The sequence below is a fragment of the Geotrypetes seraphini genome, chromosome 2 (assembly GCF_902459505.1).
Source record: "Geotrypetes seraphini chromosome 2, aGeoSer1.1, whole genome shotgun sequence".
Lineage (NCBI taxonomy): Eukaryota > Metazoa > Chordata > Amphibia > Gymnophiona > Dermophiidae > Geotrypetes > Geotrypetes seraphini.
Genome location: NC_047085.1, coordinates 398,800,926 through 398,828,518, shown reverse-complemented (window position 1 = coordinate 398,828,518; position 27,593 = coordinate 398,800,926). Strand labels below are relative to the sequence as shown.

The window sequence follows — 27,593 nt, the reverse complement described above, 5'->3', positions numbered from 1 at the left end:
TATGATGTGCAACAGTTTTGTTTGAGGAGACTCATTTATAGATGTGCGTAAAAATTCCCTTAGCGGTAGTTTGTTTGGGTAAAGAAAAGTGTGGTAGAGCACATGTACCTCTTAAGATGCCACTTCTCAGTGGCTGAGTATGGGGGTACAAGGGGGAGGTTCACTTCTAGCATCATATTGGTGGGGGTGCCGGCACCCCTCCTCCTCCTTTCTGCAATTCCCCCGCCTCTTCCCATTCCTCCCCTCCATGCGTATGCCCCTTTCCCCCATACCGCTGGTTGAAGTTGTTGTCCACGGTGGTCAACAACGTGCTTTTCATGACCCTGTCAGCTCTCCTGCTGACATCATTTCCGGACGCCGCACCTAGGAAGTGACATCAGAGGGAGAGCCGACGGGGTCACGAGGAGCATGTTGTTGACCGCTGCAAACAACAACTTCAACTAGTTCAGGGGTGTCAAAGTCCCTCCTCGGGGGCTGCAATCCAGTCGGGTTTTCAGGATTTCCCCAATGATTATGCATGAGATCTATTAGCATACAATGAAAGCAGTGTACAGATGTAGTACAGATATCTGTGTGATGCAGATCTCCTTTTGCAAATGGTAACTCTGTAATCACTGTTTGCACATGTTTGCAATCTAGGTTTAAGTTTCAAGTTTATTAAAAGCTAGTATTTTAGCCTATTACATTAACGGGTGCTAGAATATATGTCTGTCTGTCTTTATTTCTGTCTCTCTCTCTGTCCTGCTGTCTTTCTTTCTGTCTGTCTCTCTCTCTGGCCCCCTTTGTCTGTCTATCTTTCTGTGTCTCTCCCTGTCCCTGTGTCTTTCTTCTTTTCTTTCTGTCTCCCTTCCTCCTGCTGGTGCTAGAATATATGTCTGTCTTTCTTTCTGTTTCTCTCCCTACCCCTGTCTTTTTCTTTCTTTCTATCTCTCTCCCTCCCTGGCCACCTTTGTCTGTCTGTCTTTCTGTCTCTCTCCCTGCCCCTGTGTCTTTCTTCCTATCTCCTTCCCTACTTCCATGTGCAGCAGCCGCAGCATTTCCTCTCCCTCCATTTCCCTGTGCATCATCATTTTTTCCCAGTCTAGCTTCTCCTGCCCTTCCTACTCTCACTACTTTAAACTTCGGCCCGGCCTGTAGGTCAGGGGTTTCTCGGGCTGACCGCCACCCGCTGCTGGTGGCTCCATGCTCTGTGCTCGCCCGCCGCAGCCTGCAGCTGTCGAGAGCTGCCGCAGCTGACATCCGCCTCGGGGAAAAAGAGAGAGATTTGCGCGCATGCCCTACAGCGCATGGAAAACGGGAGCACGCAGGTGGGAGTGCGCATGCGCGGCTTAGGGTTTTATTATATTAGATTAAAAGTGTGGAGTCCATTGACTACATTTGTTGCATCGCAATAAGGGTCATGTGTTTTTCCTTTTCTTAGCTTTCCTTACACATCCAGGGAGGGTGGATGGGTGGAGGGAGGGAAATGTATTTTGAGGATTTAAATTACTTAATTATAATATTGTAATCACATCATGTGTATTATTGTATTAATAACTGGGAGGCGGATGGGAGGAAATGATTGTTTTATGTATTATTTATGTAGTTAATAGTGTAGGTAGTTAATAGTAGTATTTTATGTTCAATTAATTGTATTGCACTATCAAAGTTTGAAAATCATTAAAGATTATTAAAAAAAATTTCATATACCTCCTTATCAAATATCAAAGCGGTTTTACAGAGTATAAAAAAGACATTGAAAATAATTATCAGTACAGCAATAAAAATACCAACTGGCAAACAATGACTTACTAGTACAAAAGGAAACTGGGGAGAACTACAATATTTAGATAGTAAAAGAACGGGAAGGAAAAAAACAAAGGGGGGGGGAAGCAGGTACATCAGCCAGAGGGGCTTGGATTAAGAAAGCACATAAACTACCTTAGCATGTCCTTAAAAGGACGACCATACGGGTTTTTAAAAAGGAATGCTTTTAAACTAGCTTTGAATTTGTCAAGGGATGCAAGCTCTCATAAATGGCTAGATGCCGCATTCCAGAGTGTATTAGCCGTAACTGAAAAAATACTGGTTCTCATAGTGTAAATGTATCTTAATGAGGGAATAGTCAATGGATTTTGATGTGTAAATGGAGATGTTTTTAAAATAAGAGCCTAGGGCAGACATGGGCAACTCTGGTCCTCGAGGGCAATTGGGTTTTCAGGATTTCCCCAATGAATATGCATTGAAAGCAGTGCATGTAGGCAGATCTCTTGCATATTCATTAGGGAAATCCTGAAAACCCAATTGGATTCTGGCCCTCGAGGACCGGAGTTGCCCATGTCTGGCCTAGGGGCTCCTTTTTCAAAGCCACAGTTCTGCATGGAAAATGTGATGCGTCCCATTCAATTCCTATGGGCTGCATCACATTTGCTGCGCTGGGACTGGCTACCGCAGCTTTGAAAAAGGGGCCCTAGGTGCCATATCATGCCTTCAAATGGCAACATCTGCAAAGATTAGCTTTTAGGAATAAAATTGCATTCAGCATTTACTTTTTTCTGCTTCCAGGTCTTAAATGATCTTAGTCTGCAGGTTAAATGTGGGCAAACAGTTGCACTGGTTGGAAGCAGTGGATGTGGAAAAAGTACAACAGTTCAGCTATTACAGAGATTATATGATCCACAACAGGGCATGGTGAGAATAAATTTCATATCAATCTACCAAAATTACTAAATAACTACCTATGAAGGAGTAGCATAATTGTTAAAGAAGTGGGATAAGAACCAAAGAAACCGAGTTCAAATCCCACTGCTGCTCCTTGGGGAAGTCACTTAATCTTCCATTGCCTCAGTTACAAACTTAGGGGACAATATTCAGCTGGTGGTGGTCAGTGTTTCTCTAAATGCTGGTTGCTGCCAGCTGAATTAGACTTGGATAGTTAGCACTGGTCCCTAGCTGGATACTAGCACTGAATTTCTGAGTGTTCAGCGGCCTGTTGGGAGTTGCCAGAGTATCGCCAACATTCAGAGACTGTACTAAGTTAATTGGAATACCGTGAATGCAGGTGACTTGTTTTTCGATAAAGCAATTAAAGTTTTATTGAAAAACAAGTCACCTGGTGTCAACGGCATTCCAACTGAATTAATCAAAGTCTCAGAAAGTGCCATCATGGCCCTCACTTGACTGGGTCAACATATTTGGAAGGAAAAAACATGGTTAACCGATTGGAGAAGATCACTGTTCTTACCTATATTGAAGAAAGGTGACGCCAAAGACTATAACAACTACAGAACGATTGCATTAATTCCACATACCAGCAAAATATTGCTGAAAATAATACAATGAAGGCTACAATCATACATTAAACAAGATCTTACCTGAAGTTCAGGCTTGTTTCAGAAAAGGTTGAGGAATAAGAGACATTATTGCCAATGCTAGATGGATATTGGAGAAGAGCAAAGAATGCCAAAGCCTCTATACTTTTGCTTCATTGACTACAGAAAAGCTTTTGACTGTGTGGATCACAATAAACTATGGAGAACTCTAGCACACATGGGAATACCCAAACACATAACTCAGCTGATAAAGAGGCTCTATGAAAATCAAGAAGCTGCAGTGAGAACTGAATATGGGAACACTGATTGGTTTCCAATAAAACATGGCATCAGGCAAGGATGCATCTTGTCACCTTACCTGTTTAACATTTACGGTGAAGCCATCTTCAGAAAAGCAAATTTGGAAGAAGAGAGCATTGGTTTCAAAGTTAGTGTCCAAAATATAAACAACCTGCGCTATGCAGATAATACAATACTCATCACCAGCAGCAAAGAAGACATGCAGTATCTACTGAGAAAAGTCAAAGCCAAAAGTCATAACATCGGATTAGAACTGAACATAAATAAGACAAAGATCATGAACCCTCCTGGGCTCTTTTGTAAACAACTGGCATGGAAGAAATGCTCCACAGAATAGCATTTGGTCATCCTTCAATGATGGCTCTTGACAAAGTATTCAAAGGCAAGGAAATAATACTCCTAATGAAGATCAGACTTGTCCATGAAATCATTTTCTCTGTGGTCAATTACAGATGTGAAAGCTAGACACTACGAAAAGAAGACAGAAAGAACATTGACTCATTTGAGCTTTGGTGCTGGAGAAGGATTTTATGTGTGCCGTGGATTGCCAGAAGAACTAAGAAAACAATTCTGGAAGTGATCAAACTGGCTATGTCACTTGAATCCCAAATGATGAAGTTATGATTGTCTAATTTTTGTCAAACCGTCAGTAGAGAAAGATCATTGGAGGACACCATGTTTGGGAAAATCAAAGGAACTAGACGAAGAGGACAACCTGCAACCAGATGGCCGAACACATTTTAAACAACCATGGGGTTGACGCTGAAGGACCTTAGAGGACTATCACAAAACCAATTTCTTTTTAGATCTTTAATTAATCAGTTACTAGGACTCAAACATGAGTCCATGGCACCTAACACACAATAAGTTAATTGGATAATTATTCTGAAATTGCACTATTTTGAATATTGATATTACCTGAGTTACTCCCAGTTCCATGCTGACTCTAATCTGAAATGCTCTAACATGGAGGGCATGTCTAAAACAGATACACCACTAATTTGGAGCTAAGAAGAATCCATGTAATGCTTATTCTATAAAGTAGGTGCCAACTTTCCTTTATAGAATACTTGTGTAGATTAGGTTAGATATGTGCATATAATTAAGGCACAAGCATTTATGCCAGACATAGAACTGGTATAAGTGCTCACACCTAAATTGCTAAAATATGCACTTAAACAATGCTCTTTTACCATTTATGTGTGTAAAAGTGCAACCTACTCAGACTGTACTCAGGCTCTACCCATGTGTAAGCCCAGCATCAAACTATACACCATTATATTTAGGCACCTTCACCTTCACCACATAGTTGAAATTTTAGCATTTATGCATATATGTCCACACATATGCAAATATATGCCAGTATTCTGGGTATTTGCATGTGAACTTGGAACCTAATTGTGTATGTCCACTTTATAGAACTGCCCATCTAACAGGTGAGTGCTGTGGTGGTCAGACAGGATATTTAGGAGTCCTATCCAGTTATGTACTGCTGATCCTCTGGTGACCCAGTCAGCACTAGTTAATTGGGTAGGAGTTTTTCCTACCCTGTTTATTAGCAACAAATAGTAAGCTTTTAGACTATAACCCCCCCCCCCCCCAGGAAAAAAGAATATCAATTATACCTGAATATAAATTTCTATGAGTTGCTACCGAAAGACATAGGAGCTAAATCAAAAACTTCCAATTTTTCCCTAATCACTGTATCTTCATGGTGAAATAATTGGTGTTGCTTCTATCAATAGATAACATTGGATGGCCATGATATAAGGACCCTTAATTTAAAGCATCACAGAGAACTTATTGGTGTGGTCAGTCAAGAGCCTGTTTTATTTGGGACAACAATTAAAAACAATATAAGGTATGGGCGAGAAGATGCAAGTGATGAAGAAATTGAGAAAGCGGCAAAAGAAGCAAACGCTTATGATTTTATCATGGAACTACCTGATGTAAGTTTATAACCCAACATGGAGAATTTCAAGGTAGATTTTCAATAGATTTCTCTCAAGCTTAGCTTAAATTTCTCTCAAACTTACCCTTCTTTGTCGCTTTTATTGAAGTTAGCCATGCCAAAGAGTCTTAGTGCTTTATGGCAATGGTACTGTATGGAATGGTGATGCAGACACTTATTCATTATGGCATCACTGAGTTTGGCTGAACAGATTACTAAGCTGTGCTAGCGGTTTTAGCGTGCGCTAAATTGCCACGTGCACTAGACGCTAACGCCACCATTGAGCTCGCATTAATTTTTATACATAGCGCGGGGGTTAGCGAATGCTAATCGGCAGCACGCGCTAAAAATGCTACCACACCTTAGTAAAAGGAGCCCCATGTTTCATATTATTATGAGTCACAAGAAAAGGGTCAAAGTCCCACAGAGAAGGAAAAACCAAACACAACAAGGTGGGGAAAAAGATCCAGTATCCAGATGAACACAAAAAGGTTTATTAACACAATGGACTCATAATCAAAGCATCCAATGTAAGAAATATTCGTATAGTATTAAAAAATTAAGGACCCAACATGGGCAGATAGCTTTCTTCAGGAGTACCAATCAATCCACAATCAATAAATTAGCATTGGGAGCCCAGTGGAAGGTAGGAAAAGGGGAATCTGGCTGGAGATTATAAACTGTTTTCATTTACTACTAGGCTGAGCATATGTCATCTCCAATAAGGTTAATAAAGCACCAGTTTTGGGAATTTGATTTTGAATGAGAACAATCAATATAGTTTATATATAGAACAATCATTTATTGTTCCATCTTCAATTCTCAAACGGATAATTTCACATCTAAATTCTACTGACCCTCAGAAACACCACATGAGTTAACTGGTCGGTTGGAGTAGCACTGAGCTTCTTAAGGGATGAATGGCCTTGAAAAATCTTCTTAGTGAAACATGTTGGCAAAGTTATCTCGGAAAGGAAGACCATACTTAAGATAAGTCATGCTATTAATAAGCATAAGCTAATCTATTTATATATCTAAACAGCACTGTTAATACAATCAGGATCCGATGAATAAACAACACTTAAAGCCTAAGACAATGAATTATAGGAGTCGATGGTAGTGTTTCTGAGGGTCAGTAGAATTTAGATGTGAAATTATCCGGATGAGAATTGAAGGTGGAACAATAAATGATGGTTCTATAAATAAACTATCTCCAATAAGGTATCATGTATAATTGCATAATGCTGATAAGTAGCAAATGAACCCAGTCTTTGGCAGCCATGAGTTTGAAGCTCTATTTGTCAAACTGAGAACCACAACCCAGTACTAGGCTATGGCACATCAGTAACTAGGGCATGACTCTGGTTCTGTTTCATTCTCTTTCTCATCCTTATGCCTGTTCCAGCTGTTTTGGTAGGGAGAGACAAAGTGCAGCAATTTCAGCATTCTGCTGTCAACTCAAGGTTCTGTGTGGCCCTTAGGAAGCTTGAGTCATGCAGTGCCCATAGTCACTTATTTATTTCATGATGATCACTGAGAATTGCAGGACTTGAGGCACCATATGATTCAAGGTGACAGAGCAGGCAGGAATTGCAGCAGTGTTGGGAATGATGAGTAACTGGAAGGAGAGAATATGACTAATGACAACTTTGGAAGGGAAAAGGAAATGAAGAATGGAGGCAAGGATAGGGGTGGAAGTATTTTATCTGAGCTGCCATTGTTCACAACTTTTAATAAATATAAAACCATATTTTAATTCTAGATCTCTTAATTTTCTTTAGAAATTCAATACACTTGTAGGAGAAAGAGGTGCACAGTTGAGTGGTGGCCAGAAACAGAGAATAGCCATAGCCAGAGCTTTGGTCCGAAACCCCAAGATTCTCCTGCTAGATGAAGCCACATCTGCTCTGGATACAGAAAGTGAATCAATAGTTCAGGCTGCCTTGGAAAAAGTAAGAAATGTGGTACTATACTGAATGAATGATTGTATTTTTCATGTTACATCATATATTTACTTTTAAAGGGTAGTTTTCTAGCAAGGCAGCTAGGTAGAAAAGGCACATATGTTGTATACTCTAAAGCCAACCTATGACCTATGTGTCTCTAAAAAATAACTTACCCCAAAAGCCCTACACCTGCTCTGAGAAAAGTGTAAGTTTCCGTGACAGGGGAGATAAGAGTATGATTCAGCCATTCAAATACTTAAAAGGTATTAACATAAAACAAAATTTTTTCCAGAGAAAGGAAAATGGTAAAACCAGAGGGCATAATTTGAGATTGAGAGGTGGTAGGCTCAAGAGTAATGTTAGGAAATTCTTCTTTATAGAGAGGGTGGTTGATGCCTGGAATGTCATCCTGAGGGAGGTAGTGGAGAGGAAAATGGTGATAGAGTTAAAAAAAAACATGGGATAAACACCGAGGATTTCTAATCAGAAAATAATGGGCATATATTAAACCAAGGCCAGTACTGGGCAGACTAGACCAGTCTGTGTCCCTTATATGGCCATTCAGTTGAGAATGGGATAAGGAGGGCTTTGACTGCTGGGATGGTTTAAATGGGCTGGAGTGAGCTTTGACGGAGACTCCAGTAGATGGAACCTAAGCACAGTACCGGGCAGATCTCTGGATTTGTGGCCCAGAAATATCTAAGAAAAAGAACAATTTATTTAAATCGTTAATTTATAGTGTGTATGGTTGGACAGACTGGATGGACCATCCGGATCTTTATCTGCTGTCATTTACTATGTTACTTTGTAACATGTAAATGAGCAGTTCTATAAACAAGATGCTAATACTTCTGCAAGCATTATGTCTGTAAATGTTTACAATACTATAACATACATGGGTACTGTATGTTTACCCTAATGCACATGGATGTTAGTACACTGCCTAAGCGCAATTCTACAAATGCCTGCATAATTTACAGAAAAACATAAGAATAGTCATACTGGGTCAGACCAATGATCCATCGAATCCAGCATCCTGTATCCACAGTGGGCAATCCAAGTCACAAGTACCTGGTGGAATCCCAAATAGTAGCAACATTCCATGCTACAGATCCTAGGGCAAGTAGTGGCTTCCCCCATATAAAACTAAATTCAGTAAATTTGGGTGCACACTGAGCACTATTCTATATACAGTCCTCCAAGTTGAATGCCATGTATAGAACAGCAGCTACTGCCTGGATCTGCACCCAACTTTTAGGCACAAGGATTTATCTCAGGATTGAACCCTGGTGTAAATCCTTGCACTCAATTAGGCACGGATCCTCCAAGTTATATAATAGTACGTGCATCTTTAGTGAATGCCCCTGCCCATGGTCATGCTGCTTTTCCAGTTGCACACATTTGTATAACACTTAGGAAGATGCATGTGTAAATCTAAATTGTTGCTAATTAATGCCAATACTTGATTGAAGGTGTGAATCAACATATGGATAAAGGTGAGCTGGTTGATGTAATGTATCTAGATTTTCAGAAGACATTTGACCAAGTTCGTCTTGAGAGGCTCCTGAGAAAATTAAAGAGTCATGGGATAGGAGGCAATGTTCAATTGTGAATTGAGTATTGGTTATCGGGAGAAAACAAAGGATAGGCTTTAATGGCCATTTTTCTCACTAGAGGAGGGTAAATAGTAGAGTGCCACATGTATCTGTACTGGGACCAGAGCTATGTACCTTATTTATAAATGATCTGGAAATTGTAATGATGAGTGAGGTGATTAAATTTGCAGATGAAACTAAACTGTTCAAAGTTATTAGCTGCAGATTGTGAAAAACCACAGAAAGACCTTAGGAAATTGGAAGAGTGGGTGTCCAAATGGCAGATGCAATTTAACGTGGACAAATTCAATATGATGCACATTGGGAAGAATATCCCAAATCATAGTTACCAGTTGCTAGGGTCCACCTTTGGAGTTAGTACCTAAGAAAGAGATCTGAGTGTCATCGTAGACAATATGATGAAACCTTCCACCCAATAAGCATTGGCAGCCAAAAAAGCAAACAAAATGATAGGAATTATTAAAAAAGGGATGGTTAGCAAGACTAAGAATGTTATAATGCCTCTGTATCGTTTCATGGTGCAACCTCACCTTGAGTATTGCATTCAATTCTGATCACATCTCAAGAAATATATAACTGAATAGCGACCAAGATGATAAAGGGGATGGAACTCCTCTCATATGTTCTTATATTTGTTTCTAATTTTTGGCACTAATAGGTTCATTACTCAGGTCACATGCACAATAAGAGCTACTTATGTACATGGGATAGAGCATGGGTGGGACATAGGCGGGGCTCCCACTTACATGCATAACTTACACACATAACTTACATAATACTGTAATTTATGTGCCTCCTTGCCATAAATAGGCACCCAGTTCTTTGGCTTGCATGTATTCATACCTAAATGTTAGATGTCACTGATTATGCCATTATTTTATAAAGAAAAGTAGGTGCCTACGTTCCTTTGTAGCATAGACTTCTACCATGCACCCTTTGCTGTGTTGAATAAGACCCCCAGATATTCCAGGGATTGTGTTGTAAGTAGGTGACTTTCAAAAATTCACAATCCATCCCAGACTCTGTAATGTCTTCACAACTGCCGAAGAGTATGTGGTGTGTGTATGTTTTGGGCAGGCCTAAAGAGAGCCCAAAATTAGGATGTCCAACAGTGATTTTCAAATGGGAAAAAAATGACCAAAAGGGATATTTTATTCTAGACCTGTTCAAGTCACCTCCATCCTACTGGCACTTACACACGTAAGTGTACATTTACCCACTAAAGCACTAGTATTCTGTAAATTTACCCCTGCAAGGAGCATGTAAATGCAGGTGATCATTATGGAACTAAGTATTTTGTAAACATTTGGATAGGGAAAATGAAGTGGTTAGTGAGAAAGGGTGACCAAGAAGATTGGCTTGAGTAGGGGAAGTTGAGAGAAGAGACCAGTTGGAGGGAAGGAATTGAGGAAAGCAGTCAACTTAAATAGATGTGGTTGGAACCAGTCAACACGGCTTCAGGAAGGGAAAGTCATGTCTGATGAACTTGCTACAATTTTTTGAGAAGGTGAACAAACACATCGATAGAGGAGACCCGGTGGACATAATATACTTGGACTTTCAGAAAGCATTCGACAAGGTCCCACATGCAAGGCTTATGAGAAAACTAGAATGCCATGGAATAAAGGGGGACATCCTAAGATGGATAGGTAGATGGCTGGAGAACAGATTGCAGAGGGTAAGCATAAATGGGAAGTTCTCGGACTGGGAAAAGGTGACAAGCGGTGTGCCCCAGGGCTCGGTTCTTGGGCCCATTTTGTTCAATATCTTCATAAATGACCTGGAAGAGAAAACAACGAGTAATATAATCAAGTTTGCAGATGACACGAAACTATGCCGGACAGTAGGGTCACTAATGGACATTGAAGAACTCCAAAGAGATTTGAACCAGCTAGAGAAATGGGCGGAAAAGTGGCAGATGAAGTTTAATATAGAGAAATGCAAAGTGATACACCTGGGAAGGAAAAACAAGGAACATGAATATAAAATGTTAGGTGTGACATTGGGCAAGAGCGAACAAGAAAGGGATCTGAGGATACTGATTGACAGGACCCTGAAGCCGTCGGCACAGTGCGCATTGGCGGCGAAGAAGGCAAATAGGATGTTGGGCATGATAAAGAAGGGAATCACGAGTAGATCGGCGGACGTCATAATGCCGCTTTACAGAGCAATAGTCAGACCACACCTGGAGTACTGTGTCCAGCACTGGTCTCCCTACCTAAAGAAGGATGTGACCCTGCTGGAGAGGGTACAGAGGCGAGCTACGAAGCTAGTAGTAGGTATGGAAAATTTGAGCTACAAAGAACGCCTCAGAAAACTGGGCTTATTTACCCTTGAGAAGAGAAGACTGCAAGGGGATATGATAGAGACTTATAAAATAATAAAAGGATTCGACAAAATAGAGCGAAAAGTATCGTTATTCACGTTGTCAAATGTGAATCAGACAAGAGGTCATGGACTGAAGTTGAGAGGCGACAGGCTCAGGACCAATACCAGGAAGTTCTGTTTCACGCAGCGAGTGGTGGACGCTTGGAATGCTCTCCCGGAGGAGGTTGTGACGGAGACCACCATTTTGGGTTTCAAGGGCAAGTTGGATGCACACCTTCTTGCAAATCACATCGATGGATACGGGTAAACAGGTTTTCATCGGGGAACACCTGGCTTGGCCTCCGCGTGTGTGGGTCACCGGACTGGATGGACCAAAAAGGTCTGATTCGGTGAAGGCGTTTCTTATGTTCTTATGTATTACACAATTTTCCAAATGTTAGAAACATAATAAATGTTTTAGGACAGGAATGTCAATAGAGTAGGTGTGTGGGGGGGGGGGGGGGAGTCAGATTTTTAGAGAGATGTTTGCCTCCTCCTAACTCTGGGAATTTGTTTTGGAAGTCATCTAGGTTCATACACATTTTCAACTGATAAAGTGAACTTAAAGTTTGGGAAGCATTAGACAAACAAGTAGACCTTTTGGTCCTTATGTGTCATCAAATTCTGTATTTCTTTAGTACTGTAAATAGGCTTGGACCTAGAAAACAATCATCATTTATAATATCTTCCTTCCTGAGATCAGTTCTGTTTTTTTAAAATATATGTTGGCATGTGTTCTTTTCGTATTAAATGATCCCAGTATAAATCTTGATCCTTGTTTTGCAGGCTAGTGAAGGTCGCACTACTATTGTTATAGCTCATCGCCTTTCCACCATTTGGACTGCAGATCTGATAGTGGCGTTAAAGAATGGATCTGTGGTTGAAAAGGGAACGCACTCTGAATTAATGAAGATAAAAGGCCTATACTATTCCCTTGCCACAGCACAGGTAAATTGAAGATTTGCTCAAACGTTTGTCTTGTAAGAATGTCAACTTGTCTATTTCTTAGCTCATTGTTGCTTTCTTTTTGTCTTGCTCCTAATTCTTCTTATTCCTTTGTCCTAGCAGTGCTTGAGCAATACTTTTATCTATTAGTGATTCTCAATGGCACTTATTTTCGAAACATATGAACATCTCAGAATGCCCAGATGCATATCCATGTGCTTGAAATGTCCAAATTGCCATTCAGGAAGCCACTCAGCGTCGAGCAGAAGTGCCAAAGTGCGCTGCTGCTCGGTACCGCTCAGTGGCTGAAGAAGCCAGAATTCGGGGCAGCTGCGGCAGCAACCGACCGGGTTAGCAGTGGAGCAGGAATGTGGAAAGCTCACTCCTGCCCACTGCACCTAAACTAAACTAAACTAAACCTTAAGTTTATATACCGCATCATCTCCACGGATGTGGAGCTCGGCACAGTTTACAAGAACTTAAAATATAGGAATTGAAGGGAAAAAAAGGTTTACATGAACTTACTTACTTTTGTAATTCTGCCTAGGTTGACAAATTTTTTTAAATAAATAAATAAGCAGGTAAAGCCGCTTCCAACAGAGTAGGATAGCAGATTTTGGTAGTTTCGGAATCTGATGAATCATCATGGGAGGGATTTCCAGAATCAGATGTTGAATGTTGGATAGCTGAGGATGGTCCAGGAAATCTATTTATCATGCTAATTATTGAAGAGGTAGGAAATAATATTCTCAAGGCCAAGAGTACCTCATGGGTACAGCAGGTATTGAAGTCTAAGGATGTCCTTATAAGCATTTCATCTTCTGCTGTGCTTCATGGAAACAGCTATGAAGTCTGGTAAAACACACAGCTGTGAAGGTATTCTAAAATGTTTGAAAATCCACTTAATTCCGTTTCCCTCCCATCATCCATGTCCCCGGTTTACATGAGTTTATTCAGGTACTGAAGCATTTTTACCTGTCTGTCCCGGTGGGCTCACAATCTCTCTAATGTACCTGGGACAATGGGGGGATTAAGTGACTTGCCCAGGGTCACAAGGAGCAGCGTGGGTTTAAACCCACAACCCCAGGGTGCTGAGGCTGTAGTTTTGACCACTGCGCCACACTCTCCCCACTGACTACTTTTACTCTGACAATATTCTTCTAATCTCCCCACAAGACCGAGATAACCTTAATCTTTCCACTATCTAATCCTACCTTTCTATAGTCTAACCCTGGTTATATTTTCATCATCTTGTTCTGAATCCCAATAAGGCTATAACCGCCCTCATCTTTTGCAGCCCATTGATTTCTTCCCATTGATTTTTGTTTACTCCTTTTGTTACCTTGAAGTGTACTTGAACTATCAACTATTATTCTAGATTCAAGTTTTCACAGTTTCAAAATTGTGTTGTAATGCATTAAGACTCATTTGTTCAGTTTGTAGCTGTCTAGATGATTTGGCTTGTGCTAAACTTCTCTGTGCCTTTGTCACGAGCAGACTAGATTACTGTAATTCAGTTTATGATGGACTCCAGTCTAATCTTCTAAAATGCTTACAGACAGTCCAAAACATCCATTGGACTAGCAAGGGTCAACCTTGTTGACATTATAACCTCTCTCTTTCATACCTATCACTGGCTACTGAGTCCTTTTAGCATATAACACAAGCTCCTCATCTTGATCTAAAATGTACTCTGTATCCGTCTTCCCCACCCCCACCCCCTTTCCTTACCTCTGCCATCTCACCCTATATCCCCATCAGAATCCTTTGATTTGGAACTGAACACCAGCTTGGCATCCCCTATGTTTTTTGCTCCCAATTTGCCTCAACCAGACAGAAAGCTTTCTTCTGTGTCTCACTCTGTTTGGAACTCCCTATCCCTCTCACTTCGTAGTGAGTTATTTTATTCCAGATTTAAGGCCTAACGAAAGATATATCTTTTTCCCCTGCCTTCCCTGGAATGGTGGCTGAAATACAGCAGTAACCCCAGTGACTGGAGCAGGCAGCAACCCCTAATTCCTTCAACTTCTAATCTACCCTCCCTTTTCCTTCTTCCTTCACTATCTGCCTTTCCTGACCATGAAATTGTTGTCCCTTTCTATCCTATCTTATACCTACAGTAGAATCTAAACAGCTCTGATTGCCAGTTGGAAGGGCAGTATATTAAGACACCTAATAAACATAAACAAACATGTACTGTCAATGGCCATGAGTAGAAGAAAGCTAAAGGTCCTCTTTCAGACAATGGGATGCTGCACCATTTGTAGAATTAGAGTAGGGATTACAGTTTGTAATGATACTGCACTGCAGTACGGTTAGACCGTATGAAATAATTCTTGAGCAATATGCGATGATCTAATGTTGTGCTTATGCTGTGTTTAGTCTATAGCTATAGAAAATAATAAGGAGCACTCAGTCATCACCCTTGATTTGGATGAACAGAAGGCGGCATCTCCAATAAATGGATTGCTTTTGAAGAAATTAAGCATAAAACGTGTGACAGAAAAGGATGAAGAAGAAGAAATCAAGAGCGAAGAAGTAAGCAGTGCAAAATGTGTTCCTAGATTTCCTCAAGAATAATTTTTCTCACAAAATGAGAACATATTGTAACTCATATCTGTATCTTGCTATGTGAAATTTGCAAGCCTATCCCTATTTTGTTATGTGGCAAGGTAGATATTTGAGCCATCTCAGGAGTTGGTTGTCTGTGTCGAATAGGGCTTTAGACCTATGCATGATTTACTCAGAATTTTATTAAATAGCAATCACTGTAAAACAGTATTTCTCAGAGCTGATGTCGGAGGGAAGGCTTGTGGGTCAGCCACATGCAGTGTGTGAACCGCTGCCTGCAATAAGAGCCACTGAAGGCAGAAGGAGCGAGTGCAGCTCGAATAAGTAAGGGGACATGATCTTTCTGGGACAAAGGGAGAAAGGGGGTGAGAGGAGCGCGTTGGGACATGGGAGGAGCATGATTTTGGGATAAAGGCTGGAAGGCAGGGAGGGGGAGAAGGGCACAAATGACACAGAAAAGGAAGAGACAGGACATGAACATGGGACACAGAAGGGAGGGAGAAAGGGGGCACTAACTTGGTACATAGGAGGGAGGGAATAGAAAGGGAGAATTGTGAGTGAGAGGGAAAGAGATGGCGCACATGGGGAAAGGAAGAAAGGAAAATTAGGCATAGAAAGAAAAGAGGTAGAGATGCATAGGGCGAGAAGGATGAGAGGGAGAAATGTTGGATATGCTGGTGGAGAGGGAACAGAGGGACAGATTGAAGGGGATGCTTGGTGGAGGAATATTGGACACAGTGATAGAGGGAGAGATGTGGCATGGTGTTGGAGAGAGGTGATAGAAGGATAAATGGGCATGAGACTGGTGGGCAATGGTGAAAAATGCTGCACATGATCCGGGGGATGAGAGAGGGAGAAATGTTGCCAATAGGGGTGGAGAAGAGAGGAAGAAAAGTTGGATTCATGGAGGGACAGAGAGAGATGTTGGTTGTGGAAGGGAATGAGGTCTGGAGGAGATGAGGCATGTAGGAGGCAGAAAGAAAGAAATATTGGATGCCCCATAGTCAGAAGGAAGTGCAACCAGAGACTCATGAAATCACCAGACAATTTAGTGATCAAAATGTGTCAGTTTTGAGAATTTATATCTGCTGTCTATATTTTGAACTATATTGGTCTATTTTTCTAGAATTGTTATTGAGGTGACATTGCATATTTTAAAGTCATCTGCTTTGACATCTTTGAAAAAAAAACAACAAACTGAATATAAATGATAATTAAGATTTTCTCTGCATACTGTGTGCTTTGTGTTTTTTTTTTTACAAATTTTGTGGTTACCATTATGTATTAATAAGATTATATTGTGCGTATATGAAAAATGGATGGAAGAAATTGCATTACAATTTGTACTATTATTATGGGGTGGGATCAGGGGCGGGGCTTGGCAGGACTGGGGTGGAGCTTGGGTGGGGGTACTTGATTGATATTTGTTAGACTTGGGAGGTATTTGGCTTGAAGAAGTTGAGAAACACTGCTGTAAATCTATCAACAAAGTGTCCTTAATATATATTTGTCCAGTTTGTGTAACATGTGCTAAAATGGTACATTCTAAACCTCAGTGATTTCTGTAAGATCAGTGGCCCCCTTTCAATATATAAAATTTAATTCAGTAATAGAAGGAAATGTGAAGAGTATTTGCAAGGGTGTTATTACTATGATTATTATTAATATGATACATGGTATATATCAAAAACAAAACTTTGGGCTCCTTTTACTAAGCTGCGCTAGTGGTTTTAGTGCACGCTTAGCATGTGCTGCATTGTCACGTGCGCTAGACGCTAATGCCACCATTGAGCTGGCGTTAGTTCTTGGTGCGTAATGCGGGGCGCAGCGTGCGCTAAAAATGCTATCGCAACTTAGTAAAAGAGGGGGTCTGTTATCACTGGAAAATTTGAGCTCGTTCTGAAGCTTAGGAATTACCTAGCTTTCTTTGTAAAATATAACTTTTTCTGTAAGTCTGCTGTTGACAAATCTGACAAATCAAGGTTTTGAAGAGATTTGTCTAGACATGGTATAATGCTGTCTAAGGCTCCTACAACAATAGGGATAACAATAGGGATATGACGTTCCAGAGTTTTGCCATTTCTATTATCAGGTCTTGATACTTTGTTAATTTTTCCCATTTTTTTGTCTTTAATTCTTGTGTTTTGTTCTTTAGTATTGTTTTCGAATACTGTGATATAAAAATGTGTTGTCTTCCAAATATTGATCACTTCTTCTTACGATAATGACAATTATAATTATTACTATTATTTTACAGGACAATATTCCTAAAGTTTCCTTCTTCAGGCTTCTAAAATTGAACAAATCAAAGTGGCCTTCCATAACATTAGGGACAATGGCAGCCTTCATTAATGGTGGTTCCCATCCTGCTTTTTGCATCATATTTGCAAAAGTTATAACAGTAAGTTTGATAATTCATTCTTATTTTAGCCATTAAATAAATACTATAAAACTAGCCGAAAGTTGATTGCTGTTGAGAGAAGTTCACCACAAGTAAAGACACATGAGAACTCATGATAAATACAATCCTAACAGGCAAGGCCTGAAACTTCTCTTATCAGTCTGCTCTGCAAATGCCCAACATACTGTAAGCAGTGCTCGGTGTGACAAGGAAGGATTGAGTTGATAACATTAGTTGAGCCTGATACCTCTTATGGGGGGGATGTGGGGGTAAAAATAGGGTAATAGGCAGGGAGTATGGATGGGGGATGTGGGGAGGGAAGAATAGATATGGGATGCAAGGTAAACAATGATTGGCTGAGCTAATCAGTTGTTAGGAAGGAATGTGAGAAGTGTGTAGAAGTGAAAATGCGGAAATGTGCTGTAAAAGCGTATCAGAGCTGAAAACTCCAAAATTATTATTCCACATTTATGGGTTAAGTGTAACTATTTGTTTTAGGCTTAGCTTGAAAGGTTGATTGGGGGGAGGCGGCAAGGTGTGAATGCTAATGTTATGCTAAAGTGGTAGCAGTACCTTTTTTTTTTTTTTTTTGCAAATCATTTTTATTAAAGTCACCCAAGGGAACACACTGGACACATAAGAAACATATGCACAACAGGCGCAAAACAAGAACAGAATAAGAGCAGCTCAAAATTTCGAAACAGGTATCGGTAGCATAGTAGATAAAAACATCAGAGCATCCATATACAAATATAGTCATCTGATATAGAAAAATTGTTGTTAAGCTTAGGACCACATTCAACAGCCTAACTTAAGCAGACAAATCGGCTGCAAATGTGTTAAAAGTTAACTAGATAAGGATTCAGTTAATTTTAAGTGAATTTCTTCCCACTGGATATCAGGCACTCTCCTCCAAATTCTATGAAAAGCACGGAAAATTGTGCATGCACATTTGGCATATACCCAACTTACCTGTGCAATTTAATTCAGTAACAAACTAATTACTGCCAATAATTGGCGTTTTGACAAAAAAAATCATTGACACCGATTAGAATCAGTTCCAAGTTCTCTGTATAAATTTAGGTGTGGCATCCATGTCTAAATTTTACACACGAGTCAAAAAGAGTGCAGAAATAGGCAGGTCATGGGTGGATCGGGGGTGTTCCCTTAAGTCATGCACATAATTATACTGTAAAGCAGGAGTCTCAAAGCCCCTCCTTGAGGGCCGCAATCCAGTCGGGTTTTCAGGATTTCCCCAATGAATATGCACGAGATCTTTGACATGCACTGCTTTCGATGCATATTCATTGAGGAAATCTTGAAAACCCGACTGGATTGCGGCCCTCAAGGAGGGACCTTGAGATCCCTGCTGTAAAGGCATCTGTGTCTAAATTCAGGCATGGACATTTGTGCCACAGTATCACTGGTGCAAGTGGCTGTGCCTAAAGTTAGGTGTGCTTTCCAGACTTAAGCACTATTCTATAAACTGTGCCTAACTTTAAGCGCAGTTTATAGTACTGTATCCCACTTAAGAACATAAGATTTGCCATACTGGGACAGACCGAAGGTCCATCAAGCCCAGTATCCTGTTTTCAACAGTGGCCAACTCAGGTCCCAAGTACCTAGCTGGATCCCAAGTAGTAAATCAGATTTTATGCTGCTTGTCCTAGGAATAAACAGTGAATTTCCCCAAGCCATCTCAATAATGGCCTATAGACTTCTCTTTTAGGAAATTAGCCAAGCCTTTTAAAAACCTCACTAAGCTAATTGATTTCATCGCATTCTCTGGCAATGAATTCCAGAGTTTAATTACATGTTAAAGAAATATTTTCTCCGGTTTGTTTTAAATCTACTACTTAGTAGCTTCATTGCATGCCCCCTAGCCATAGTATTTTTGGAAGGAGTAAACAAGCGAATCACATCTACCCTTTCCATTCCAATCAGTATTTTATAGACCTTTATCAAATCACCCTTGAGCCATCTCTCCTTCAAGCTGATGAACCCTAGCCGCTGTAGCCTTTCTTCTTGGGAAGTCATCCCAACCCCTTTTGTCATTTTCATCGCCCTTCTCTGCACCTTTACTAATTCTGCTAAATCATTTTTGAGATATGGCAACCACAGTATTTGAGGTGCAGCCGTACCATAGAGTGATAGAAGGGCATTATAACATTTCTATCTTTGTTTTTCATTCCTTTCCTGATATTTTCTAGCATTCTATTTGCTTTCTTAGCCACTGCCCCACATTGAGCTGAGGGTTTCAACATATCCTCAGTGATGACACCTAGATCCTTTCCCAGGGCAATGACTCCTAATGTGGAACCCTGCATCACATAGCTATAGTTCCGGTTCCTCATTCCCGCATGCGTCAGCTCGCATTAAGGGGTCCTCTTATCAAGCTGCGGTAGGGGGGTTTAAAGCGCGTAATACCACACGTTAAATCGCCTGCCGCGCTAGCCGCTAACGCCTGCATTGAGCAGGTTATTTTTTTAGCCGGCCACGGGGGTTAACGCGTGATAAAATGTCTGACGCGCTAACCCCATTAGCGCGGCTTGATGAAAGGACCCCTAAATGTCAAAAAGCATGGAATAACCAGAATGTTTTCTAGATGCAAAAAAAAAAAAAAAAAGTGAAGGACTATCACTAAGAACCAGGAATAAACTAATATCAGAGGACTGAGAAAAGAAGTAAATTGTAATCGTGACCTCATGGCTCTTGTCTGACATCATTTTCTCTGTTTCTGTTTCTCAGACTATGTGTACATTAACACCTATATTCTATTTTTAATTCTCTTTTCATAGATTTTTGCCAGTGATGATAATGACCAGATAAGACACGAAACTAATATATTCTCCATCATATTTGTGGTTATTGGTGTTGTTTGCTTTATTACATATTTCATGCAGGTAATCTCTTCCATAATAAAATAATTATTTCTTAGTACTTCTACAGTATATCAGTTTCAGTTTAAACATGGGGCCCTTTTACTAAGTTGTGGTGAGCACTAGCACATGTACTGATGCCCCATGGGAGTACACTGGAGGCGTGTTTGAGGACAGAAAATGGGAGTGGCTATGTTAATCGGTTAGTGAGTGGAAAAATGGGAAAATTAGTATTTCAGAAATAGGAAAATGAACCATTTATTGGCAATGCTAAAAGTGGCTTAGCATGTGGGAAAGACCCACACAAGGGATAGCACAGTCCAATTTTTAGCACTGCTTACTAAAAGGGTTCCGTAGTTAGAGTTGGTCAAGTTACTTTGTAAAAATAACATATTAAAGTTATTAGTTACTGCAAGGAAAAAGTAATATATTACAGTTACTAGTTACTTGTTTTATGAAAGTAATATGTTAAGTTACTGTGAAAGTAATACGTTGCTTTTAGCTACTTTTTAATTCTTGGATATAAACAGTTTTTTTGACATTATATAAAATTAATTTTAGCAAATTGGAAATTCATCCGTTTTATCAAAGAAAATATCTAAACAGAAAATGTTCACGTCCTCAAATATGGGAATCCAATATAATTAGAGAGATATTTAAATCAAATAAGGAAAAAAAGAAAGCATGAAATAGCAAGCATAAGAGCAGTACAGAAATCAAGTATTATCTATATTCAGTAGCCCTCTGAGACCTCTTGGGTGACCCGCATAGCTTGTACTAGTTTCCCCTCCAATGTTCCCGCTAAGCTGCATGTTTGCGCAGCCATTCAGCCTCATCTGGTGGACCAGTACCTTCTCCCTCCGGTACCACTCTCCTACCTTGTGCCACTGCTGCTGCTTTCCCAAAACAGCAGCAGAGCAAATTGAAACAGACCAGCTGCGGGACCTTCCTATGCATACTTGCAGCTGCCTATCTAACATCACTTATCTAACATCACTTATCTAACAACCCTATCTAACATCACTTCTTCTTCTGGAGACCACATTACCAAAAGGATGTGCAGAGAATTGAGTCAGTTCAGCGAATGGCCACCAGGATGGTCTCAGGACTCAAGGATCTCCCGTATGAGAAACGGCTGGGTAAGTTACAGCGTTACTCACTAGAGGAACGCAGAGAAGGAGGAGACATGATCGAGACGTTCAAATATATCATGGGCCGTTTCGAGGTGGAAGAAGACATCTTCTTTCTTATAGGACCCACGGCAACAAGAGGGCATCCACTGAAAATCAGGAGTGGGAAATTTCATGGCGACACCGCTGGAATAATCTTCCACTACAGGTAATCGAGACCAGCAGCATGCCAGATTTTAAGAAAAGATGGGACTGGCATGTGGGATCTCTTCATGGAGAAAGTTAGGGGGTGGGTCACAAGTGTGGGCAGACTAGATGGGCCGTGGCCCTTTTCTGCCGTCATTTTCTATGTTTCTATGTTTTCTATGATGGAATGGGAAAGTGAAAGGGGAGATGCTGGATGGAAGCTGAGGGGGAGAAAGGCGGCAAATGTATGGAAGGGGAAAGATACAAAGAGAAGGAAAATATTGATGGAAGGGGAGAGGGGAATGTTGGTTGGAAAGGGGAGGGGAAAATAAGATGTATGGAAGGAGGGAGACAGAAGCCTGGATAGAAGAGGGGAGAGACAGGAAGGAGATGATGGAAGTGAAAGGGGAGAGAGGGTGGCAGACTGTTTTGAAGGGGGAAGAGACAGAGGAGGTTGATACTGATGGAAGGGGAGAGAGAAAGAGTGGAGACACTTTTAGAAAGGGAGAGAAAGGAGGCAGACACTGTATAGAAGGGGGAAGATACTGGATGGAAGAGGGAAAAGTAATGAGCAGATATTTTGGGGAAGGAGACAGAAATATGGAAGATAATGATGGAAGGCGAAAGAAAGGGCAGATATAGGGGGGCAAATACTTTATGGAAGAGTGAGAAGAAGAGGGCAGAGTTAGTGAAAGACTGAGAATAAGGGGAAATAAAATAGGAGAGCCAGGGTGCGGAAAAGAGATGGAAAGATGCTGGTAGACCATAAAAAAGAGGAAACTTGAAGACTAGATAGTAAGAATAAGTTAAATCTGGACATAGAGGTAGGACAATAAACTGATAAAAGCTGAAAAGAAAAGGATGGGAGAAAATCTTGGCAAGAGGAAAGCAGAAACCAGAGAAGTAAATGGCCAGAAAATAAAGGTAGAAAAAAAAAATTATTTATAATTCGGGATAAAACAATATGATACCAGTATTTATAAAGGTTAATAAATATAAATGGAAAACAGAATTAAGATGATATCTTTTCATTGGACTAATTTTAATATATTTTCTACCTTTAGAGATCAAAACCTCCTTTCTCAGGTCAGGACAGCTTACTGTCTTGACCTGGGGAAGGAGGTGTTGGCCTCTGAAAGATAACTGGAATGTATTGCCAGAGGTTGTGGTAAGAGCAGATAGTGTAGCTGGTTTTAAGAAAGGTTTGGACAAATTCCTGGAGGAAAAGTCCATAGTCTGTTATTATTATTATTATTATTATTTACTTTATTTAGTTTTTAATGCCAACAAAAAGTGCAATACAATTTATATTCCAATAATGATAATCAACCAAGCACTTATAATCAATCAGTATCTATACAAAAGATAAAAATTTCCTCCCTATCCATCATTACCATCAGGAATAATACAAAAACATAAGATATACCCCCCTCCTGCTACCCCCTCCCCCAGATGTGTGGGTGAAAAACAACGGAAAATAAAGATAACGATAAGGACAACTATAGCAAATCTACAAAAGACGTCAATGAACCACAGACTAATTTGAATATCTTATTATGCCCCAGAATGTCAGCATTCATTTTCTCATATTTACAAGTTCCTGAAGGAAAAGGCCATAGTCTGTTATTGACAAAGACAGGGGGAAGCCACTGCTTGCCCTGGATTGGTAGTATGGAATATTGCTACTCCTTGGGTTTTTACCAGGTACTAGTGACCTGGATTGGCCACCGTGAGAACGGGCTACTGGGCTTGATGGACCATTGGTCTGACCCAGTAAGGCTATTCTTATGTTCTTAAGGAGGTGTTGGTCTCTGAAAGCTAACTGAAAGAAAGTCATTTCAATGAAATATCATCTTATTTACTATTTTTTAAATTTATATTTGTAATTCTTAGGCCCCCCTTGTATGAAGGGTTTTTTTTATCACCGGCTGCTGCGATATAAGCTCCAACACTCATGGAAATTCTGAGTGTCAAAGCTTTTACTGCAGCGGCTGGTGATAAAAAAAACAAACCCTAAAGCGGCTTGAAAAAAGGGGACCTTCATTTATAATGTACAGTGCGCAAAATACCATCAGGATAACATAATGGAAAATTTTTGCTCACAACAACTCAGTTCTTTACTTGCGAAAAAAAAGGTTTTGCTCACATGAACTTAGAGGGAACATTGGGCTGCATTCTTTCCCTCTTCGGGCTGCGGGCAGTTTGAGTGAAGTAAACACACAGTCTTCAGCCAGTGGCTTAGTGAGGATGGAAGGCGCCCATTATGGCGGCACTCCCCTCCCTCTTCTCCTCCCCCTGCTCCTTTCCCGCTCCCCCCTCCCCCCGCTGTGTGCTCACATCCCTTCCATTCCCTTCCCCCGTGTCTCTTTAACTTCGTTCCTGTGACCTAGTAATTGACTTCAGAGGGAGAGCCGAGGCCGGCGCAAGCAGCAGGCTGGAGCTGCTGCTCGTGCCAGGGAAGAGCTAGAGGCATGGGGGGAGGGGAAGCAAGGTGCATGCACGATGGGGGAGCAGCAAGGAAGGTGCGGAGGGGAGCGAAGAGGAGGAGAGTTGCCTGCGCCCCCACCAAGATGATGCCCGGGGCAGTCTCCCCCCTCCCCCCTTACTATGCCACTGCCTTCAATGGCCCCAGAAGCTTTCTCTCTGCTATGGCTTCCTGTCCCCACATAGGTGAAAAGCTGTGGGAAAGCCTCCAAGGCCACCGAAAGTCCTGGAAACAGAGGAAAAGATCACAGGCAGAAGGAAGTGAAAGCAGAGACTGGAAAAAGATGATTAGAAAAATAAAATCACAGACAACAAAGATAAGAAAAAATTATTTTAATTTTCAATCTAGTTAGTGAAATGTGTCAGTTTTGATAATTTACATCTGTTATCTATATTTTGCACTGTTTAGGAAGAAATGAATTTGTTTCTGTTTCTCTGGTATTGTGCTGCATGCAGAGCCTGGCATCTTAGGGCTCCGTTTGTCTATATTAGGACTTTTACCCCCTCCCCTCTTCTACTAAACCCACGCTAGCGGTATTAAGAATATAAGCATTGCTTCCGCTGGGTTAGACCTGAGGTCCATTGTGCCCAGCAGTCCGCTCACGCGGCGGCCCAACAAGTCCAGGACCTGTGCAGTAATCCTCTATCCATACCTCTCTATCCCCGTTTCCAACAGGAAATTGTCCAATCCTTTCTTGAACCCCAGTACCGTACTCTGCCCTATTACGCCCTCTGGAAGCACATTCCAAGTGTCCACCACACGTTGGGTAAAGAAAAACTTCCTAGCATTTGTTTTGAATCTGTCCCCTTTCAACTTTTCTGAATGCCCTCTTGTTCTGTTATCTTTTGAAAGTTTGAAGAATCTGTCCCTCTCTACTCTCTCTATGCCCTTCATGATCTTGTAAGTTTCTATCATATCCCCTCTAAGTCTCCTCTTCTCCAGGGAAAAGAATCCCAGTTTCTCCAATCTCTCAGCATATGAAAGGCTTTCCATACCTCTTATCAGACGTGTCGCTCTCCTCTGAACCCTCTCGAGTAACGCCATGTCCTTCTTAAGGTACGGTGACCAATATTGGACGCAGTACTCCAGATGCAGACGCACCATCGCCCGATACAATGGCAAGATAACTTCTTTCGTTCTGGTAGTAACACCCTTCTTGATTATACCTAGCATTCTATTTGCTCTCTTAGCAGCCGCTGCGCACTGTGCCGTCGGCTTCATTGTCATGTTCACCATTACCCCCAAGTCCCTTTCTTGGGTACTCTCATTCAATAACATCCCTCCCATTGTGTTGTTGTACCTCGGGTTTCTGCTTCCCACATGTAATACTTTACATTTCTCAACGTTGAACTTCATCTGCCATCTCGTCGCCCATTCCCCTAGTTTGTTCAAGTCCCTTTGCAATTCTTCACAGTCCTCTTTAGTCCGAGCTCCACTAAATAGTTTGGTGTTGTCCGCAAATTTTATTATCTCACACTTCGTCCCTGTTTCTAGATCATTTATGAATATATTAAATAGCAGCGGCCCGAGCACCGAGCCCTGCGGGACACCACTCGTGACCCTCCTCCAGTCCGAGTAGTGGCCCTTCACTCCTACCCTCTGTTTCCTGCCCGCCAACCAGTTTCTGATCCATCTATGTACATCTCCTTCCACCCCATGGTTCTTCAGTTTCCGAAGTAGGCGTTCATGGGGTACCTTGTCAAAGGCTTTTTGGAAATCTAGATATATGATGTCTATGGGGTCTCCTCTGTCCATCCGTTTGTTAATTCCTTTGAAGTGCAATAAGTTTGTTAGGCACGATCTCCCCTTGCAAAAACCATGTTGGCTGGTTATCAGTAGTTCATTTCTTTCAAGATGTTCATCGATGTTTTCTTTAATCAGTGCTTCTACCATTTTCCCTGGAACAGAGGTCAGACTCACCGATCTGTAGTTTTCCGGGTCACCTCTTGATCCCTTTTTAAAGATGGGCGTAACGTTGGCTATCTTCCACTCCTCCGGGATCACGCCTGTTTTCAGGGATAGATTGTAAATTTGCTGCAGTAGTTCAACTATTTTCTCCTTTAGTTCCTTCAGAACCCTTGGATGGATTCCATCCGGACCCGGGGATTTGTCAGTTTTTAATTTTTCTATCTGCCTGCAACGTCTTCAAGGCTCACTTCCATGTATTTAATTTTTCTGCTTGATCTCCCTTGAAAATTTGCCCAGGTTCCGGTATGTTCGTTGTGTCTTCAATTGTAAATACAGATGAAAAGAACATGTTAAGTCTTTCTGCCACTTCTTTCTCCTCCTTCACCACCCCCTTCCTGTCTCTGTTGTCCAGCGGTCCCACCTCCTCCTTAGCCAGCTGCTTCCCTTTAACATATCTAAAGAACGGTTTGAAATTTTGTGCTTTCCTGGCTAGCCTCTCTTCATACTCTCTTTTGGCTTTTCGAACCACACGGTGACATTCTTTTTGGTACTTCCTGTGCTCTTTCTAGTTCCCCTCGGTTTTGTCCTTTTTCCATTTCCTGAATGAATTTTTCTTATTGCCTATCGCTTCTTTTACTGTTTTAGTTATCCACACCGGGGGGGGCCTCGCTGAATGGCCCACGCTGCTCCCGATGCTCATAGAGTTCTTATGAGTGTTGTGTGGGTCATTCAGCGTGGCTCTCGGCGCTAAAACTGCTAGCGCGGTTTAATAGAAGAAGCCTTTAGTCTGTGACCCTGATTTTTCCATAAGGTTTATCTGTGTTCTGCATGTGTGATCAAGGCCGTGTGTTCTGATGGAAATGAATATTGAGACGTATTATTGGTGTCATGGGCTAGAGTAGGAAGATATTTGTCGGCTCTCCTTCGGCCCTTTTGGACCCATAACAGCCCTCGCTTAAAAATTAGCGAAGACCACTGCCCAGCACTGCCCATAGTGATGAAAATTTCATAACAGAGAACCTAAAAACGAAATGAGTTTTTGATGCCTATTTCATATAGGTACAAATATAAATTAAAGTACAAATCACAGATGAAAAAAGAGCAGTACTTTCCAATATACCTGCATCATAATAAATTTTTTAAAAAATGTTTTTCAATCAAATTGAATTGCTTGATCCCAAATGTACAATATATAAAATGATATACAAAAAATGCCTGTATATTTTTCATCTCTTTCTTATTTCATTTCCAGGGATTCCTCTATGGAAGATCAGGAGAAGCTCTGACTATGAAGCTGAGGCATTTGGCATTCAAAGCTATGCTGCGTCAGGTTAGTGCAAAATCTCTAGCATGTGATCCATTTGGTGAATAGCCTTTTCATGCTTCTCAAATGTTTTTGCCTAAATTACAATATTGGACAAACTATAGAAAGACAAATTATCATATAGAATGAGTTCCCTTATCACAAAAGACGTGTGTAATGAGGTCCATGTGTGCTTTTTACTGTTTAATAAAATGTTCACCAATTTTACCCACTCCCTCCTTTTACAAAATCACGTAAGAGGTTTTTAGCACCGGCTGGCCTGCTGAATACTCT

General features: G+C 41.0%; 1 protein-coding gene across 4 annotated transcripts in view; it reads left to right on the top strand.

The window, feature by feature from the left end:
- The window catches only part of ABCB5 (ATP binding cassette subfamily B member 5), a 144,631-nt gene that overhangs the window by 54,707 nt on the left and 62,331 nt on the right, over positions 1-27,593 (top strand). For all 4 annotated transcript variants that reach the window (XR_004538110.1, XM_033930910.1, XM_033930908.1 and 1 more), the window contains 8 exons: positions 2,545-2,670; positions 5,357-5,560; positions 7,344-7,514; positions 12,278-12,439; positions 14,819-14,974; positions 17,265-17,408; positions 20,207-20,311; positions 27,249-27,326. Coding sequence is in view for 3 of the 4 variants with exons in the window: in XM_033930910.1 (XP_033786801.1) it covers positions 2,545-2,670; positions 5,357-5,560; positions 7,344-7,514; positions 12,278-12,439; positions 14,819-14,974; positions 17,265-17,408; positions 20,207-20,311; positions 27,249-27,326 (1,146 nt within the window). In the remaining variant the exon portion in view is untranslated. The remainder of the gene's footprint in view (positions 1-2,544; positions 2,671-5,356; positions 5,561-7,343; positions 7,515-12,277; positions 12,440-14,818; positions 14,975-17,264; positions 17,409-20,206; positions 20,312-27,248; positions 27,327-27,593) is intronic.